This window comes from Chiroxiphia lanceolata, chromosome 12 (genome assembly GCF_009829145.1).
Source record: "Chiroxiphia lanceolata isolate bChiLan1 chromosome 12, bChiLan1.pri, whole genome shotgun sequence".
Classification (NCBI taxonomy): domain Eukaryota; kingdom Metazoa; phylum Chordata; class Aves; order Passeriformes; family Pipridae; genus Chiroxiphia; species Chiroxiphia lanceolata.
Genome location: NC_045648.1, coordinates 1,303,561 through 1,323,142, shown reverse-complemented (window position 1 = coordinate 1,323,142; position 19,582 = coordinate 1,303,561). Strand labels below are relative to the sequence as shown.

Here is a 19,582-nt window from a genome sequence, read left to right as displayed (position 1 = left end):
GGAATCTGGTCCAAAGCTCAGCCAACTTCCCAAGAAACAAGCAGGCAGGGAGAGGGAGGGAGTTTTCCAGCCAGGATCAGCCCAGAAAAGCTGTGGCTGCCCCATCCCTGGGAGCGTCCAAGGCCAGGCTAGAGTCACCTGGTCTGTGGAAGGTGTCCCTGCCCACAGCAGGGGGTAGAACAAGATGAGCTTTCAGGTCCCTTCCAACCCAAACCATTCCATGATTTTCTTGAAAACGAGGCCAAAAAATGGCCAAACCCTAGAGGCAGGAGACGGGCACCCTGTGCCTGCAGCCCATGGTGGGAGGGAGAACCGGGAGCAGCCAGTATCCATGATCCCCACAGCCAGCATCCATGATCCCCACAGCCAGCGTCCATGATCCCCACAGCCAGCGTCCATGATCCCCACAGCTACTGTCCATGATCCCCACAGCCAGTGTCCATGATCCCCACAGCCAGTGTCCATGATCCCCACAGCCAGTGTCCATGATCCCCACAGCCAGCATCCATGATCCCCAGGCTGCAGGAATGCTCTGCAGTCCCGTCCCCTTCCACCAAAATAATCCGAGCGCTCGGGCAGCGGCCAAACCACAGGAGAATTCCAGCCAAGAAAGCCTCTCTCAGTAGTAGGGAAACAGCAAACCCTGTAACTGTTTTTCCAGATCAGCACAATTATAGCTTGAAATCCAGCAGGCAGATTTTTGCCCTCCCTTCTCCCTCCTCCTTTTCCCCTTGGCCGGGCTCAGACTGGGAACGTCATGTCTGTGCCTGGAGCAGCTGCAGGGACGGGGGTCGGACGACGGTTCCCTCTCCAGGAACCCTTGGGAAGGGGGGAAAATTCTGGGGGGGCTCACAAGGATGATTTTTGTGGGAGGTTAAGGGGGGTGAACCCTTCACTGGGGTTTCACAGCTGCAGGATATGAGCTTAGGATGGGGAGGGAGCTCTGGAGCATCCCAATCACTCGACCCACAGATTCGAAGCCCACAGGGACCCACTCCCCAGTCCTGCCACCTTGCCAGCAGATCAGCGAATCCCTGCCCTCAGCCAGCTCGGGAATGCTGTATTTATTATTTTTACAGCTTCTGAGGACTAATGGATGTTTATTCCCAGGGCTCTCCTTCCACAGCCAGTTCTTCTCAAGCTTCATTTTTTACATAGCTGGAAACCCTCAATCCACAGCCACAGGCTGGTCCTGGCACTCGTGTGGAGCATCCCAGATGCTGCCACTGCCCTGTGGAGACACAACCAACCCTGGACCCCCTTTCCCTCTCCTGCTTCTCTCCTGGGATGTCTGGTGGCAATGGGAAGCTGAGGGCAGTGGTTGGAGTGTCCTCCCACACACGTGTGAGAGGAGGGAATTGTCCTTCCTTAGGGAATGACACAGCTCCTGCTCATGGGATGACAGGGAGCAACCAAGACAAACAACTGGAAGGAGATGAAAGATAGAGGGAACTTTTTTGCCTTTTTCCCCTGCTCTTGGACCCCAAATTTGATGTGATTCCAGTTCGTGTTGGCCACAAACATCCCCGAGCACCGCGAGAAGAGCACCCGTGGGAGCTTCCACAATTCAGGGACACACAGCCCATGGGAGTTTGTGGAAACCCTTGGCTTGTTTGAACAGACTTATTTTGCCCAAATAAATCCTTCCACAGCAACAAACCTGCCTGGATTTGATTCACACCCCCTCAAAATGGCCCAAACCAGAGCGTGACCCGGGGCAGAGGAGCAGCACTGAGCCAGCTCAGCCCTTCAAGTCAACCCCACAGCCACCTCCATCCTCACAGCAACTCCCTGAAACCCCTTCCAGGTCATTTTGCCCAAAAAACAGCAGCACAGGGAGCTCCCATTTCCCCCAAGATGCCCAGCCCTGGGCACTGGGCAAGCTCAGACCCCATAATCCCAAAATCCCAGGAGGCTCCAGGGCCGGGCAGTCGCTGCCCGAGCGTTGCTGCACGAGGCCCTGGAGCACTTCAGGATGAGTTTCAGTAACCCTGTTGTCATCTTTTCCATTCACATACTTGCAGAAGGCACCCCCAGCTTAATGAAGAAGAGAGAGAAGGTGTTGAGAGAGAAGTTTGAAAGCCACTTTCAAACTCACCCCCCAAATCCACCAGCTTTTCGAGCACTGGATATCCAAGTGGATTTTTTCCCCCCCTCCTCCCCTAGAGTTTAATAATCTGAATTCTTTCCTCATGGATTTTCCACTATCTGGGCTGGAATTAGAGCCCTCACGTGCAAACGATCTGGGTCATTCTGCAAAAGCTTCAAGAAAGGGGAAAAACTCATTAAAAAGATACTTGGAGAATATTATCTCTAAGTTTATACACACCTAAATATGCCTTTACACACACACATCTACGCATATCTTTATATATATATATATAGAGAGAGAGAGGTTGCTTTGAAACCCTTCTAAACCCATCCACAGCAGCCAAAAGCAGCATTAAAAGGCTCAGACTGAAGGAGAGGTGCCAAAGTCCTCGGATTCCACGCCTGGAATTTGGCAGCCGGGTCCGTGCACGTCGTTGGAACCACACGGAGCTCTGAGATCCCCCTGGAGCTCCTCTGCAGTGGATCCTGCTGAACTCCCCTGGGATGGGACTGAAGGATGCTCATCTGGCCCCTGCTTCCATCTTTCCCTCTCCATTGCTCCTGGAACTCGGGACAATCCTTATCCTGCTCCCCCTCCACGTCCCTGGTTTGGACCACGGAGCTCTGGGGTTGTTCCCTTATTTCTCCTTTAACCAGGGTGAGTCACAGTGGCTTCATTTTTTAACCACGTCCACATATTTAATGGACATTTTGTGCTGCATAACTGCAGATTTAAATAATGCTGGATTTATATTTATATATATATATATATATATGTGTGTGTGTGTGTGTGTGCATGTGTGGACACTCCTGCTGTGCAGAAAAAGTCCCTTTTTTCATGCAGAATAACCAAAACCAGAGGAAATTAAACCTCTGTCCTGCCTGACGTTGGCAGGAGAAATGGGAGAACAGACAAAATAAGCCAGGGCTGGTCTTTGCTCCAGTGTCCTGCTGGGAAAAGGGAGGATTTTTATCCCCTTTCACTGATCCTCAGCCCATCAGTGGTGGTGGCAGCTCCAAGGCATGAGAAGCAGCATAAGAGACTCCCAGACTCAGGAACTGGAGTCCCTCTGCTGGGATCAGGGATAAAACAGCACCTAGACATGCAACTGGGCTGAAAATATTCCCAAAAATGGGTGTTTTCCACCAGTCTCCCTCAAAGAGCTCCCTTTGGGTAGAAATCTCTGTAGGCACTGAACACTCCACGGTTTCCCTGCTGTTGGTGTTCCCAGGGAAAGCAGGCCCTGAGGGGTGGGAGGGAATTGCACAGGATCCCTCATAAATCATGGAATGGTTTGGGTTGGAAGGGAATTAAAGGCCATCCAGTTCCACCCCTGCCACGGACAGGGACACCTCCCACTATCCCAGGTTTCTCCAAGCCCCTTCCAACCGAGCCTTGGACACTCCCAGGGATTTGGCTGTTTGGGATGAAATGAGATCTGGAAAAGGGATGTTCTCCAGAAGAAGAGGCAGCAGGAATGTGGTGGCAGAGACACTTGGTTCCTGTTCCTTATCTGCTTCTGAGAACCACGATCCCTGAACATCCTCTCATCCTGACCTGGTAGAACCTCTGGAGCCTCTTGCAGGAGCCAGAGCAAACAGCACCGAATTTTTTTGGGTTTTGGATCCGTTCCCGACAGAAAATATTTCACATTTTGTTCATTTTGCACACGAGGAGCTCCCGTGCCCCGAAGCATCCGATCGAGTGCCCTGGAGAGCACGAGCCCATCCCACCATCCCAGACACCCCCTGGAGCAGCTGAGGGATGGAGACACCAGGCTCCTTTGGGAATCAGGCACATGGGGACACCCAGATGTGCTCCAGCACTGCCAGGAGGGAGCTGAGGATGGCAGACTTCAGGCCAGGGAGAGGAACATCATCTGTACCACCAGCTCCTCACCCAGGGGTCCAGCACAGGACCTTCCAGGGATTTGTTTCATTCACTGGAATGACCCCACAGCTGTGTTTAAGCTCCACTGACTTTGGCCATGACCTGCCTAAAATTCTTTAGCCCCAAAAAAGCGTTTCTTTGGGTGAATAGTCACATTCTCAAGCAAAGGAAAAGTGGAGGACTCTGTCCCATCCAGATGTTTCTGGATTCCTGAGTGTAAGCTCGCTTGGGAAACAGTCCCACAGCGCAGGTTCATGGACAGGGAGGAGGAAAAACATCCCAAGAGGTCACCTGGTCCCTGGCAGGGTCCCTCTGGGATGCAGGTGGGAGCACCAGAGCCCCCCCAGCCCTGGGGCTGCAGCATCAGCATCACCCCCTTAATGGGATGCTAAATTCCATTTGGGAAAAAGCCCACAATCCCTGCAGCAAACAGGTCTCAGAGCCAGTGGAAAGAGAGCCCACAACTGGCCCCAAAAATTCCTTTCCATTGAAACATCCAGCTCCGTGTCCCCCACCAGCACCAGTAAAGGGCATGAAAAGGCACAACAGGTTTGATTCCTGAATTCCAGGAGTATCCATGGGCATTAATTATGTGTTCTCTTGCTGCCTCAAGCCTGGCTGTTGCCCACCCCAGGGCAGATCCTGCAGGAATGGAGGTGCAGGGGATTCCCTGGGCTCCCCACAGCATCCAGCACCGAGGGGCTCTGCCAACATCTGGGCAGGATCCGCCCGTGGGGATCAGCCCTGGCAAGCAGCAAAACCCCCCACAAAACCCAAAACCTGGGCAGGGCCCACCCAAGGCTCATCTCACATTCCTGACAGACACAGGCAGGGCTGAGTACTTCTGCAGACCCAGCTCTGATGGGAACTCCAGAAAACGGGATGGCCCCGACCCAAAACCCGGGTGGGTTTCCAGCAGTGTCCGAGTCCAAGGGGCTCCAAGGATTGAGGAACCTGCCTGGAGCAAAGCCCTGTGCATGGGAGGCAGATGGGCAGGAGCCAGGACATCACCCTCTGTACCCAACCCTACCAAAATATCCCGTTATCCCCTCCCAAAACTCTGCTTTTTGAAAGGAAAAGGGTTTCCAGGCTCTGCTTCACTCAGCACCACCACGAGCAAACCTCAGTGTCCCCCGGAGCCACAGCTCCTCCCACCCCAAACTGGGGGTCAGATGGAGCAGGAGGAGACCAGCCAGTGTTTTGGGAGGGTTGTTTTGCACTCCCCCCCCTCCAGAGCCCAGCCCAGAGCTCACTCACCATTTCTGGCCCCCGATGTCGTGCTGCTGCACTGTGTACCCAAAATAGGCCTCCTTGGAGCCAGCGATGATTTTGGGCCTCTTGGTGTCGATGTTGAAGGTGTCACTGAGCCCTGGGAGAGAGGAGAAGGGTCCTGTCAGCCAAGGGCTGGGCTGGGAGGAGAGAACACCCCTTGGCTGTGCTCACACACTGAGCAGGTCACTCCAGGGGTTGGAGGGTCTCCACCCATGGAGATACTCAAACTCTAAGGGGACACAACCCCAGCAACCTGGACCAGGTGACCTTCAGAGGTGCCTCCAACCCCAGCCATCCTGGGAATGCTGCTCCCCCAAGCTGTATAACATGCCTTGGGATGGTCCTACCTGAGCCAGGGGTGGTTTGACCCCCTGTGGCACAGCATTCCTACAGCACCAGGACAGAGAGGAGGCTGCAAGACCCAAACCACCTCAGACCCACCTCACCTGGGGCCACCCAACACTCCTCTGCCCATTCCTGAGCCCCCAGGAGGTTTCCAGCCCCAGGGATGGAGCATTAAGCAGGATCATTGAGGGTTTAGAGGCCACAGCTGCACAAGCCCTTCCCCACCCACCTGCAAAGCTCATCCACCAGCTCATCCTGATGGAAAAGGGGACCAGCTGGAGCCAGGGTGGGCATGGGAAGGAGAAAGAAAAGCATCCTCCTCCTCTCTGACATGTCTTCAACCCCCTGCCATGGGTGATGCTGCTCTGGGACACTTTGCTCCTCCAGCTGAGGTGGAGATGGTCCCCACAATGTCCCCACCCCCCCAGCAGGGATCATGGGCTGGGGGGACATGGAAAATGTGTGGCCACAGCAGATGTGCCCCAGTTGGAGCCCGTCCCCCTCTGCCCCTGAGGGGTTTGCAGCCCCAGGGATCCAAAGCTGGGAGTCATTTCTCCCGGGTGAGAAGCTGGTGCTGCTTTGTTAGGGAGAGGCAGCTCCAGAGGGGGATGTCCCTGAGGATGGATGCTCAGAGCTGGACAGGGTGGTTTTTGGGCTCAGTCCTCTCCCCAGGGCTGCTCTGGAGACACCCCTTCCCACAGGACACCAGGAGCAGGATCCCTGCCCACAGCATCCCATCTCCACGAGCCTGCTGCTCACAGCCCACCCAGGACAAACTCCAGGAGCAATTGTCTGGCCAGGGAGCAATTTCTGGGGAGTTCTTCTGGCAGCTCCTCCCTCTGTGAGGAGCCAGACCCAGCAGCAAGGTGGGAAGTCAAGGTGCCAAGGGAATCCTGCCAGGACTGGGGTGTTTTGGGAATGCTGGAGGTGTTTCTTTGCCCATCCACAGGTGCAGGAGCTGCCAGAGCCCCCCCTGGCTGCATTCCATGGAGGAATTAGCTGGGGGCAAAGACCCCTGGATAGGGGGAAGAGCTCCATCCATGCCAGGGAGCTCTGGCATTGCACTGTCTCTGTTACAGGTCCCAGGTCCCACGGTCCATGTCCCACAGCCAGAGGCTTCCAAGCCACTATATCCCATCTTTATCCAGAGACAGACACACTTTGGCTCGGACCAGCAGCACCCTCAAACCCTCCACAGATGCAAATGCTTTGTGTTTTATACAATAAAGTGGTTTTTATACAATAGAGTGGTTTTTCCTTACTATTACTTCCCCCAGGGGGTTGTTTAAGCACAAAGGGACATCATCCAGGTCCCAGGAAGGAGCTGGAAGCTGCAGGGATGGATAGGGATGAGCCAGGATATCCTGGCTTTTCATTCCCACTTGGACAGAAAGGAGCTGCTGGATGATTCATGCAAAGAAAAGATCATTCTTAAGAAGGGCTGCAACAGAAGGCTCGTGGTTGGTATTTACAGGGACATAAAGGAGTTGTCAATAGGAGAGGTTGGGAATGCTGCTCCCAGGCAGAAAAATTCAGGATGGAGAGTGGTTTGATGGATAGGAATGTCAGGGGTAAAGCTGATTTTTGCAGGCATGGGAACAAATCTGCAGCTTTGGCTCCGTGAGGAGGGAGCGGCGCAGTCCGGCCAAGGAGGGCTGAGGTGAAGGAGCCTCCTGATCCTACAAAAAGAAATTCTAGAAAGCAGGGATCAGAAAATAAAAAAAAAAAAAAAAAAAAAAGGAGACACGGATGAGAGCCAGCATATTTTGTGGTACATTGACCTCATTTAACACTACAAAACAAATTAAAACCTCCTCTGAGTAACTGATACCCGGGGGAGAAACACAGTGTGGGACTGGGCATGGGAGAAGTGATGGGCAAGGGCAAGGGGGAGGATTTGGGGGGCTGGGAGCACCCTGGGGTGTCACTGCTGCCACCAGAGAGACCCTGGATCTGGCTGGAAAACCCATTGGAAAAGGGGGGTCTTTTAGGGAAGGGGCTTTGTGTTTCCAGCAGGTTCAGTTCCAGGTTGTGTAGAAGCCCCTCGGGTGCAGAGCGAGTGTCAGGGAGGGTCTGATGGGTTTCCAGCTGATTTATTTCTGCATTAATCACAGTTTCTCTGATTTTGCACTGCAGAGGGTTTGGGGGAGTGGGAGCACCGGGATAAGTTGGGGAATCCCATCCCATGGCTCCTTGGTTTAGGACCACATCATGGAGCTGCAGTAAAAGGCAGCCAGGACACGGAAAACAACATAAACCCTCGGCTAAACAGCAGAAATATTCCATGAAGTGGGAAATCTCTGAGCTGGGGGAAGAGCTGTGAGGGACATCCCAGCCACAGCAGCTACCAGGCACTGGGGAAGGGGATGGGGCTGGAAAAGCAGAAAGATCTGGGAGCAAAGTCTCCAGGCACTGGACAGCAGAGGGGAGGGATGTCCAAACCCAGAGGGGAGGGATGTCCAAACCGTGGGTGCACTCGAGGCACAGAGAAACCAAACAAAGAGCAGAGAAAATTTAAACTGGCTCCAGCTCGTGGGAGCTTCAGGACGGGTTGTCAAGGACATTTAGCAACCCCGAAGAGTCCAGGCTCATTTTCTTGTCAGGAGTGACATCACTGTCATAAATAAGTGACCAAAAGCCACATGTTTTGCTTGTGAGGCCGCCAAGGCAGGAAACCTCAAATTCCTCCGCTCCGAGCTCGGAGCTTCTGTCGTGTCCAAACTTTTGATTCCTGTCAGGTCAAAGATTGAAAAGAGGAGAAAATAAGACACATTTTGGGAAACAATGATGGGAATAAAAGCCACCTTTCCTGCCAAAAAGGATAAAAATAAGTCCTCCTTGTAAGGGAAACCTCTGGGAGGGGGACGGTGGGTGCCAGTGTCGTCCTCCTGCCTGGATCCTTTGGGCAAGCAGAGGGATTCACAGCTGGAAAGGGGCCCTGGAAAGGTGCCTGGCAGCACTGTGGTGCCCTAAGCCTGTTTTTACTTCCATGAGAAGTTTGAGGCTCTATTTTACTTCCTTTGCTCCAAAGCTTTCTGATTCCAGGAGCTGCGAGCCAGGCGCCGGAGCTGCCGGAAGAGTTTCCCTGGTTTTATTTGCCTGTGAGGGAAATGCAGGCAATATTTTTAGCTGAATCATGCAAATCCAGCCTTTTTCGTTCACCTCCAGCACTGTCACAGCTTGAAAGGGAGCTTCTGGAGAGAGGCTGAGCCAACACAGAGCAGTGACACTTGGAAAAAGATCCCAACGTGTCCATCCCAAGGGATTCCGTGTCATATACATGGGGCACTGCAGGTGACACAAGGAAAACGGTGTGAATGGGACATGAGAGGAGCACGTGCCATGCCAGGCTCTTGCTGCCCTGCAGGGATGAGCCAGCTGCTCACTGGAGGAGCCTGGGAGTGCATGGCAGAGGGAAAGATCCCGTCTGCCAAAACCCTGGAGTGTGCCGGGGTCAGGCAGCTCCGTCTGGCACCTCCAAACTGGCCCTGCTGTTCTCAGCCCCGTTCCCTCTCCTCACTCAAGCCCATAAGGAGTGGGCAGTGGGTCCATGGATGTGATCCCTGCCCCCTCAGCATCCCTGGAGATGCCACTGGTGAGCCAGCACTGGGCTGGGCTCCTGTGATTCCATCCCCATCCTCACGTAGGATTTGGTGGCATCAGATGCTCCTTTGCATCCCATCGCTTGTTCTTTTCCCAGGATTGAAATATTTGGCTGGACAAGGAAATCTTTAAGCCTGACAAAGGATATTTAGGCAAAAGCTGCAAGAAGGAGCAGGATGGGCCACATGTCCTCGTGCTTCCCTCCAGCTTTAATTCCCAGGAATCCCTCTGTGCCAGACGAGACGCTGACAGCCCCCAGCTCCTCTCCATGTCCCTATCTCAAAGCCAGCATTTGTCATCAGCTATTAGGGAACAGCCCAGGCTTTGGTGGCTGCTGCAGCAGGGGATGGAGAGCCAGGGAGTGCTGAGGATGAACAGAGGGATCAGTCATTCCCGGCTCGTGTGGCGGAACATTCCTGCTCACCCACAAAATCCCTGACAAACAGCTCCGGGGCTGCAGCTACACAGGTACCTTGTGCTTCCAGAATTCCAGCTTTCTGGGCCCCCCAAAACCAGGGAGGAGCTGTTTGATGGCCACGTTTTGCAGCCCTAAAGAACTCATGGATTGTTCATTTGTGATAACGCCAGCCAGGAATAAATAGTGGCAGGTCTTCCACTGCCCCTTTCCCAGGAAAATGCCAGGAAAGCCATGGTTTAGGGGCAAGGTTTGGCTTCTCAAATAAATACCTTGAGGGGGGTATTTATTGGATCTTTCCAGACCAAGCCTTGGCCAGTGGATGGACAATGGGGAAGGGGGGTGTGTCCCTCTCAGCTGCACTGCTGGGGCTCTGCAGTCACCCAAAATTAAGTCTCCACCATCAAAGCCTGGACTGGAGGGTCTTTAGGAACCCCCCTGGCCAATCCCAAATGTGCCACGTGGAGCCAGCACGATGGTTTTGTCACCTGGTGACCCTTGGGACAGGGAAGGAGCCAACTGCCTTCTCTGGGAAACCAAACTGGTGAGGGAAAACTGCTGCATGGTCTGACCCATGGGCACCTCAGGGCATCCTCCCCAGATCCTTTGGGAAGCCCTTCCCCACCAACATCCAGTGTCAGTGCCCAGCAGGACCCACCCACAGAAGGGGTTTATGACCAGCAGTGGCTCAGCACCCCTGGGCTGGGCTCTGTCAGTCCAGGACTGTGTCCTGCTTGCACTGGAGCCTCAGGGAAGAGGAACCAGCCTGTTCTGAAGTTTAGGGACACCCTGGATTGTCTCAGGATGGGTTTTGGGCAGGGGGATGTCACTGGAGTCCCTGGCTCCTGGACAATCCCGGTGCCTCCAAGGACTCCCACCCCTGGGACAAGGCAAGAGCAGGGACAGAGCCCTCGGTCAGGAGGTTCCCCACGACTAAAGGAGAGAGCCAGGGGAGGGATTTCCCTCGGGCAAAGCACCCAAGGGTTTGTGCCAGGACAGGCAGCGCTGCCTGCACAGCAGAGGGACCATTCCAAAGGATGCACATCCCACCCTGGCACCCTCAGCTCAGCCCAGAGCCCCGGGGGGTCCCACCCCACACAAACTGCTTGGGATGCAGTGTCCAAACCCTGGCGTTGGGCTCAGCAAAACACAGCGACCACGACACACCCCAGGCTGGGACCAGAGGGGAGCACCAACCCCCCTGGCTGGCACACAGGGCTGGGAGAGACCCCCTGGGCAGGGACAGCTGGGGTGGGCAACACTGTGGGCACAAAACCCTGTGGGTGCAAACCCCTGGGTACAGAAACTGCCGTGGGCAGAACCATCCAGGGGCACAAATGCTTAGGGAGGGAAATCCCTGTGGGCAGAAACATCCATGGACAGAGACCCCCGTGGGTACAAACACCTGGGGGTGGTAAAGACTGTGGGCACAAAGCCCCGTGGACACAAACATCCAAGGATAGAAACACTCAAGGATGGAAACCCCCACGGACAGAAACATCCCATGGATGGACAGAAGTTCCCGTGGCAGAAACACTTGAGACTGGAAACCCCCGTGGGCACAAACCCCTGTGGGAAGAACCACCCAAGGCTGACAAACACTGTGGGCACAAAACCCCTGTGGGCTGAAACCCCCATGGGCAGAAACATCCAAGGGCAGAAACACTTCAGGATGGAAACATCTATGGGCAGACACATCCATGGGCAGAAACATCCATGGACAGAAGGTCCCATGACAGAAACACTTGAGATTGGAAACCACTGTGGGCACAAATCCCCGTGGGCTGAAACCCCCATGGGCAGAAACGCCTGGGTACAAAAAACACCATGGGCAGAAACCTCCATGGGCAGAAGCCCCTGGATACAGAAACCCCCCGTGGGCAAATCCACTCGCAGGCAGGATTCCCCCCCAGCCCAGGGCAGGGCAGAGCTGCCCATGTGCCACATCCCCACATCCCCGAGTTCCTTGTGCGGTGCCCACCCTTTTGTGTCCGAGCAGCGTCTCCCCGGGGGGGTTTCCCCCCAGGGGCCGTGGGCAGGGCAGGGCTGTGCCCTCTCCGCAGACAGCCCCGCGCTGGCCACGGGCAGGGCACAGATGGTCCCCATTAACCGAGCAAAGCAGCTCCGCCGCCGCTTGAAAGGATCCGCCACCAGAGAAGGGGAAAAAAAGCAAAGCAGCCATATAAAAAAAAAAAAAAAAAAAACCAACCAGCCTGGCGCGCGTTTCCACCAGGATGTTTGGGAATGCTTGGCTGGGGGAGGCGTGAGCCCGTGGCCGCGCTCCTGGTTTGGGGAAAAGCTTTTTTTTCCCCCCCTTTCAGCCCAGTTTGGCAGCTCCGAGCCCGGCTGCGTGCGGGAGGATGCCAGCTGGGATCGAAACGGGAATAACCGGTGCTGGGACACTTTTCTGCAAGAAGAGAACCCTAACAAGCCGGCAAGGAGCATAAAAATCCATTCCCCCTCTCACCCCAGCCCCCGGCAGCTCGTCCCGCACGGGATAAACTGCAGGCTCAGCTCCTGGAGCCAAACTCTGCCTAAAAACCCTCTTAATTTATTTAAACCCGAGCGATTTCCTTTTGTGCAACAGGACGAGCCACCTGTGGGGCGCGACGTTAGTTCTAAATCAAAGGGTCGTTAGTTTGGGGGGTTTTCTCCCCCCCGCCATCCGATGCTTTAGGAAAACACCAATTAATCCTGTTCCTCCAGCCGAGGAGGGGAGTTGGGCGCTGCCCACCCGGTCCTGGGGAGCCCATCAAGGATCTCCATCCCTCCCAACCAGCCTCCTCAAAGGCTCCCACCTCCCTCCCTCCCTCCCTCCCGCTCCCGGCAAAACTTTTCCAAGAGCCTCATTAACCTTGGGCTTTCTCCAAGCAGCACCTTTCCCAAGCCAGTATAAATTATTCCCGGTGGGTTTCGCCTCGTTTGAGGAATTGGGGTGGGCGCGGAGGGCACTTACCGGGCAGGAGGCAGAGGGAGCAGGCGAGGAGCATCCCGCTGGGAAGGGCCATGGGAGCTGCCCCGCTGCCCGGCCCGGAGCATCCGCGGGGGCAGCCGGCCAGACTGGTAGCGCCTCTATCCCAGAGCCCTTTCCTTATCCCAGCCTTTCCCGGCTCCCTGACAGGAGGCGAGCATTGGGAGGGAGTGGGAGGGACGAGAGGACTTGGAGGAGGTGCAGCAGGAGCGGCCGGAGCGGGGACAGCCCTCGCCCGGCCCGGCACCCTTTAGGGAGCGGCTTCCCGGAGAGCTGTGCCAGCCGGGAATTCCAACCCCGCGGCAGCGTCCTCTCCCTGTGCCGCCGCGCCGGGGTCTCCTGGGGACCCCTCAGCCCAGGGAGGGCTTGGGGATGGAAGGTCTTCAAGGGGTCACCGATGGCTGTGGGGTGTCACCTTCGCTCAGGTGTCACCCCCAGCTGGGCACCATCCCCGCTCCGGTGCCACTCCTGGGGTGGAAAAGAGTGACAGCAGTGCCCACAGCACCCAGGAGGTGGCTGCGATGCCACAGGGCACCACAAAGCTCTGGGGCAGCTGGGCAGAGCCTTTAGTTTGCCCTGCACCCACCCGGGCACGGGCAGTGCTGGTGCCCAGGAGAGCCCGGCTGGGAAACCACGGCAAAGGGGCAGGAGCAGAACTGCCAAGGAGGGTTTTCTTCCCCGTTCCTGGGCACAGTGGGGGCTCCTGTTCCACGCAGGGCTTGGCTCAGTGTCCCCACAACAGCCACCCCTGGCACTGAGGTCCCTCTGGGCTGGGCTGAGCACCCCGAACACCCCATTTATATGACACAGAAGTCCATCAGCACCCCAGGGTGGCACCTTCTCCCTCCATCCTCTCCCTCACCGGGCTGGTGGCACCTTTTGGAGGTGATTCCCAGAGGCAGCTCCAGCTGGAGCTCAGCTCTGGCCGTAGTTTTGTGGCCCAGCTGGGGTGGTTCCATAGGGAGGGGGACCAGTCACATCCCCACTCCCACTTTTTCCAAGCGGGAAAGATCAATCCAGGCTTTGGTTTAGTGTCAGACACAGCAGATGTGACCCAGGAGGTCCTTCCCTGTCCAATCCATCCCAAGCATCTGTGAACAGGAGCATCTCCACATTCAGCTCTGATGGAGCTGGGTGGGAAGAGCAAGGGATGGTCCTTGATGGAGCTTTATCCCTTTTCCCACCCAGCTGAGAGCAAAGATATTTTGGGACGAGTCCAAACACCAACGTCTCTGTCTACCAAGTGTCTGTCAGACAGTTTGGGGGCTGCAGGAGGGAGATAAATTCTGCTCAAACACTCTTGGATGAAAGAGTGTCTGGGGGATCCAGGGGTTTTTTTTAGTTCTTCCCTCTTCCCTCCCAAAAATATACATTTGAGGTCTGCAGGAGGGAGAGGACACATGGCTGGGACACAGATCAAAGCAGCAGGAGGATACAAAGGGGTGTGGAGATGTGGATGCTCCTCAGCTTGTTTGTGCAGTGCTCCTTCCACCAGCAAAACGCTGCCTGACAGAGATTTCCAGCTCTTAACTACATTTCCCAGCTGGTTTTCCCCTATAAAACTTGGGAGCAAAAAACATTTCAAGGGGGCAGAAACAACTTCAAGGAAGGAGATGCATTTCTGGGTTGGTGAAAGTCCGTTTCTTAGGGACTAAAAAGCTCAGACAGGAAGCTCAGCTGTGATTTAAAGCAGAGTAAGCACAGAGGGAGGGATCCCTGAGAAGTGGATGCTCCCAGCAGAAGTCTCAGCCCTGCAGCTCCTGCTCCCAGCCCGGGGCAAATCCCTTGCTGGGAACTAAACTCTCCCAGGCAGCTGGAAGGCAAACTGGTTTTCCATAAAAAATAAATACATTTTCAATAGAATATGAAAACCCTCCGTAATCTCCAAATTTGCCTCTCGCCTCAGTTTTCCGGAGGGGGTGTTTGGAAGCAGGTCGATGGAACCAGCTGGATCAAAGGGATCTGGGGGCTGAAATAACATCAGAAAAAGGGTCCTGGCCCCAGTGTTGTGCTTCCCCTGAGGTCTCAAGCACAACATTTCCCAAGTTAAAACACTGCATGGAAAACCAAGTGGCAGCAGCTGCTCCTGCCTCCGACTGCCTGGCCTGGAAACCAGCGGAAAGTTGGATTTACTGGGATCTGCTGTCCCACTCCTGCCAAAGGATTGGCCTCGGGAGGTTTCTCTGCACCGACCATAGTTCCTGTGCAGCAAAGCAGAAGGAAAAACCCCGGGAGATGCTTTGGGGGTCACGAGTGATGCGAAGTAAAAAGGGTCTGAGGGACGCCTGGAACGGTCACAGAGCCATTTGCAAATCCCTGGGGGAGGATTAATCCAAATTGGACCTGACTGGGATGAACTGAACCGAATTTCCGCAGAGCTGGTTTAAAACAAGAAGTCCCTTGAGTGGCTGCATCTCTCCTCAGCCTCCTCCTCCTCTGCTGAGTTATCAGAGCTCACCCTTGGACATCTCAACACGACCCAACCCTTGGCACGAGCGGGAAGTGCCAGGCAGGAGTTCAAAGGAGGAGAGCTGTGCTCTGATAGGGTCGATGCAACCCTTCCAAAATGTAAACAGCTGTTGGGGGGGGGGGGGGGGCAGGGAGTGATGGATAGGGAAAGAAAAACCCGAGGAAACCAGAGGATTTCAAACCCTTGCAAAAAGTTGCCGTGGGGACGTCCCGTGACACCGGGCAGGGACTGCTCCGTGGGCTCCTCGCTGGCCAAAAAGCCAGGGGAGAGAGTTTTCATGGATCCATCATGTGATATTAATCCTGTAAAAAGAAAAAAAAAAAAAAAGAGCTGCATTACCACTTCGTTTTTTTGGATCCTGCTTGGATTTCAGGGCTGTTCCATCCAGCCCAGGGATCTCTTTCCAAAATCTCTCCGCCCGCGGTGGCGTGGAGACGGAGAGACCCACATGTGCTGCCATGGGGTGAGCCCCAAACCCAGCTGAAGGAGGAGCATTTTGGGGTGTTTTTAGGGTTTTTTGGAGGGTTTATTCTGGTTGTATCCCCTCTCCCAGCTGCAGTGAAGGCAGCAGAAGAGGGGTGGTTTCCACAGGAGCACCGTGAGGGACAAGGACCAGTCGCTTCCTCACGGGACCAACACGTGCCAACCACCTCCAGCAGAGACCAGCAGAGCTCCAAACAAACAGCCAGACCCTTGGAAGTGCAGGAAAGGAACAGATTTGCTGGGAGCTCTCCCTGGGATCTGAGCTAGACCCACCACGGCTGGTCTAGTGGAAGGTGTCCCTGCTCGTGGTGGGGTTGGAATGAGATGGTTTTAAGGTCCCTTCCAACCCAACCCATTCTGGGATTCCATGGATTTCTTTGTGTTGGGTTTTGCTGGCTCAGAGCCAGGATTCTGGGCTTGGCAGGTGCTTGCAGGATCCATCCCCACCAGTGTGTCCCACCAAAACCAACCCAAGGAGAGCAGCACCAAACCCTTGGGGCCCTCCACCGGCCAGGAATAAATCAGTGGAGAAAGTGAGACACAAACCGGTTTTCTCCTGCAAAGAGAGCAAAGCAGCAGCTTTTGGAGGGGAACAGCAGCTCTCAGCTTCCAACCCTGACAGATTCTGGCTCCCCAGGAAAGTTTCTGCTCGTGGCTCAGATGTCTGATGTTTGTGATTAAAAAACCCTCTTATTTTCTCTGCAAACCTGAGAGTTTCCAAGGAAAGTGTCGGTGCAAACTAAGGCTTGTGCACCTTGGAGATGATCCATTCTCTGTGTCCAACCCCACTGGGCTTAATCCACCCCATCCCTCCAGCAGGACAAAACCCAGGAGCTGCACCTGAGCCCTGGGAAAGGTTTTTACCTCCCCAACCGTCAGCATTTCCTGCAAATTCTACCACAAGTGGTCAAAAGCAAGGAGAGAACAGGCAAGGATGCTTTCCACAAAGGGCAGCGAGTTCAGCTGGCTGCAGAAATAATCATGGAATTAACAGCCATTCCCAAAGGGAAGATCTCGTGTCTTCCAAATTAACATCCTTGGATGGACTTCTTATGAAATCTGGATGAGGAGAAAAGCTGCACTGACCACGGCCTTGCAGCTGCTGTGGGGGTGACCCTGTGCTCCAGGGATGGACCAGGAACGAGCCTTTGTCCATTGCTGAGGTGGAAAAGCCTGGGAATAGCTGTAAATTAGTCATAGAATCCCAGAATGGTTCAGGTTGGGAGGGATTTGAAAGATCTGGTTCCAACCCCCCCCGCCAGGAGCAGGGATGACACCCACTAGAACTTCCATCCCTTCATCCAAATCCCACCCTGAAGCCTCCAAGCCTCACATGACCTCCCTGCCCTCCATCCCGAGGTCAGCCCAGCACTTCCCTGTAGGTTTTCCCACGTCTGCTCAGTTTTTCCAACCTCCAGCAGATGCCTCCTCGAGCCTGACCTTCGGAGAGGGTGTCATGCGTTGGATGCTTCTGCCTCTGGAGTTTTGGAAGAATTAAGTTAGAAACAAGGAATGTAAACAGAGGCCAGGAATGAAAACAAAATCCTGAATTCCCTGAGACAAATGGAGGAAGAGCTGACGGTGATGTGGGAGCTGCTCCTGGCTCTGGAGGGGCTGGGGTGCTCCCAGGGGGCTTCTCCCACCTTTTAGGGAAGGAGGGATGCAGGTTGGGTGCTCAGGAGCACCAAACACTGCTCCAAACCCGGGTCTGGAGGAGGATTTGTCACCCCTGGTGACAGGGAGCAGCTCCAAGCTGTTGCCTGGAGCACGTGGCTCATCCTCACTCCTGGCCATGCCGGCTCTGCTGAGCTCAGAGCTCTGGAGATTCGGTTGTCCAAAACAAAAGCTGCTGGAAAAACAGCCAAGCAGGCTCTGCAGAGCCCCAGCTCTGCCCCTGGCCAGGTCACAGCCTGTCTGCCCCAGCACGAGCCTGCAGTGACCCAGAGTGTCCCACCTCGGGATGCTCCAGGGTTATTCCTGTGCCCTGGGATTCTCCCAGTGCTTGGGACCAGAGCAAAGTGCCAGCTGGGATCGCTCTGGGTCCAGGGAAGCAGGAGGAGAGCAGGAAAGGGAGATAAAAAAAAAAAAAAAGAAATCACAGAATCCCACGTTGGTTTGGTCTGGGAGAGATCCTAAAGATCATCTAATTCCATTCCAGGGACACCTTCCACTCCATGGAGGGGCCCGAATCAGCACCCAGGGAGCAGGAAAATCCCAAATTATGTCCAAGGGTGATGTCCAACATCCACCTCCCTGCTCTGAGCATCCCGTGGTGGCTGCAGGGTCCCTCCATCTGCCCTCCCCATCCCAGGCAGGCACAGGGACACTCCCACCTATCCTCTTCTCCAGGAAAACCAAGGCTGGCACAGCCACAACCAACATTCAGCTCCAGAACCAGCAGCAGGGGATAAAATCTCTACCAACCCCAGAAAAAATCATCCAGGGAAGAGGAGCTCCAGAGACCCATTGGCTTTGCTTTTTGGTCTTTTTTTCTTTTTTCCCCAAAAAAAGAAGGAAGTAATTTAACCTCTGGAAAGTGGAGACTTGGCACCTCTGCTGTGTTTGGAAGAACTTTGGCCCTCGGCTCCCAGCACTCAATTAGCAGAAGCTGCATTTATTACCCAAGCCAAAGTGCTTCCCTGCTCCTCTGCCCTGCCACCAACCTCGGGAGGGGCCAGCTCTGAGGGGGCTCAGGGTGGCAAAAACCCCCCCCAAATTATATTTTTTTTACAAAAACACACCCCAAATCCACCAGCTGAGATGTTCCCTGTGGGATGTTTCTGGCTGTGTTGGCACAGCCACGACCCTTCACCCCCAAGCAGGGGATTTTACCCCCCCAAAAGCCGCTTTGGGGAGCACATCCAACCCCTCCTCGAGGATCTCCAGAGCCACAGTTTCCCAGGGAAAGGCAGGGAATGGCAGAGGAGGAGCAGGAGCTGCAGGGATGGGGTATCCCTCCCTATTTAAAGCCTCTCCTCCCTTTTCCCCCAATCCAAGGCTCTCCAGGTGTCCCACAGCGTCCCCACAATCCACTCCTGCTCCTGATTCCCTATTTACAGCCCTCTCACTGTAGAAGTGTTTCCAACCTGGGAATGTCTTTGTTTACTTAGCCAGCATTAATTTTTTGTCTATTTATTCAGTCTCCCCCTCTTTATTTCTTACTCTGAATAAACAAACCCCCATCCTGCCTGGATAATGAGTTATTAGGAAGAATCCCTTGGGATCCTCAGCTTGTGCTGGATAACTGAGGGCAGGATTCCTGGTCTGACCTGTGGCATTCCCTGTCTAGACCAGTTCCCAGGTACCACAGTCTGGATCCTGGGATCCAAAAAAAAAAAAAAAATAAAAATCACATGCTTGGGGTTTTTCCCTCTAAAAGAAGAGCTGGCTGGATCCCTGGGAATAATCCCTGGGAAAGTCCCTGCATCACTTCACCCCCTCTCAAACCAAGAAAGTGGAAGTAAATTATTCCCCAATAAACCCAGAATCTTTTCCCTGGGGAATTGTAGGGGAAAAAACCAACAAAAAACATTTAATGCAACTTTTCTGAGCTATTGTGAATGTTATTTAACGTCCAGGTTTCTGCTCCCTCCTGGAGCAATTTCTCCTGCCTGGAGGCAATCCCTGTGCAGTTGGAATTCTAGTTTGGGATGGAGGAGTGGGATCTTTGCACTTTTGTTCTGCTGAGGTGACACAGGAGAGCCAAGCTCTGAACACAGGTGGTAAAACCATTTCACCCTCGGTTTGTCAGAGAAGGTGCCAAACTGGCCCTGGGCAGTTGGCAGCCCCCAAAAATCCCGGGATCAGAGGAGAGCTGGATTAATTCACTGCTCAACCTCCTGCAGGGGAAAATATGCAACGGGAAAAGTGACTCCGGGCATCAAACCTGAAGGAAAAAAAAAAAAAAAGAAGATTTTCAGCCTTGCTCTTCCTGCTGGTGTGTGAAAAGGGGGCAGAGCTGGGAGGGATTGATGGATCCATCCCCAAGGACCTTCTGCTAGGACACACCATGTGTCTAATCCCCAGGAATTAGGGAAGGGA

At 54.5% G+C, this 19,582-nt stretch overlaps 1 protein-coding gene across 1 annotated transcript in view; it reads right to left on the bottom strand.

Annotated features, from left to right (window-relative positions):
- Window positions 1-12,731, bottom strand: part of ITGA11 (integrin subunit alpha 11) — a 57,006-nt gene extending 44,275 nt beyond the window's left edge. Inside the window, exons 1-2 of the mRNA XM_032700651.1 lie at window positions 12,574-12,731; window positions 5,240-5,351 (exon numbers count right to left, since the gene is read on the bottom strand). Of these exons, the coding sequence (XP_032556542.1) occupies window positions 5,240-5,351; window positions 12,574-12,625 (164 nt within the window). The 5' untranslated portion in view covers window positions 12,626-12,731. The remainder of the gene's footprint in view (window positions 1-5,239; window positions 5,352-12,573) is intronic.
- Window positions 12,732-19,582: the final 6,851 nt, after the last annotated feature.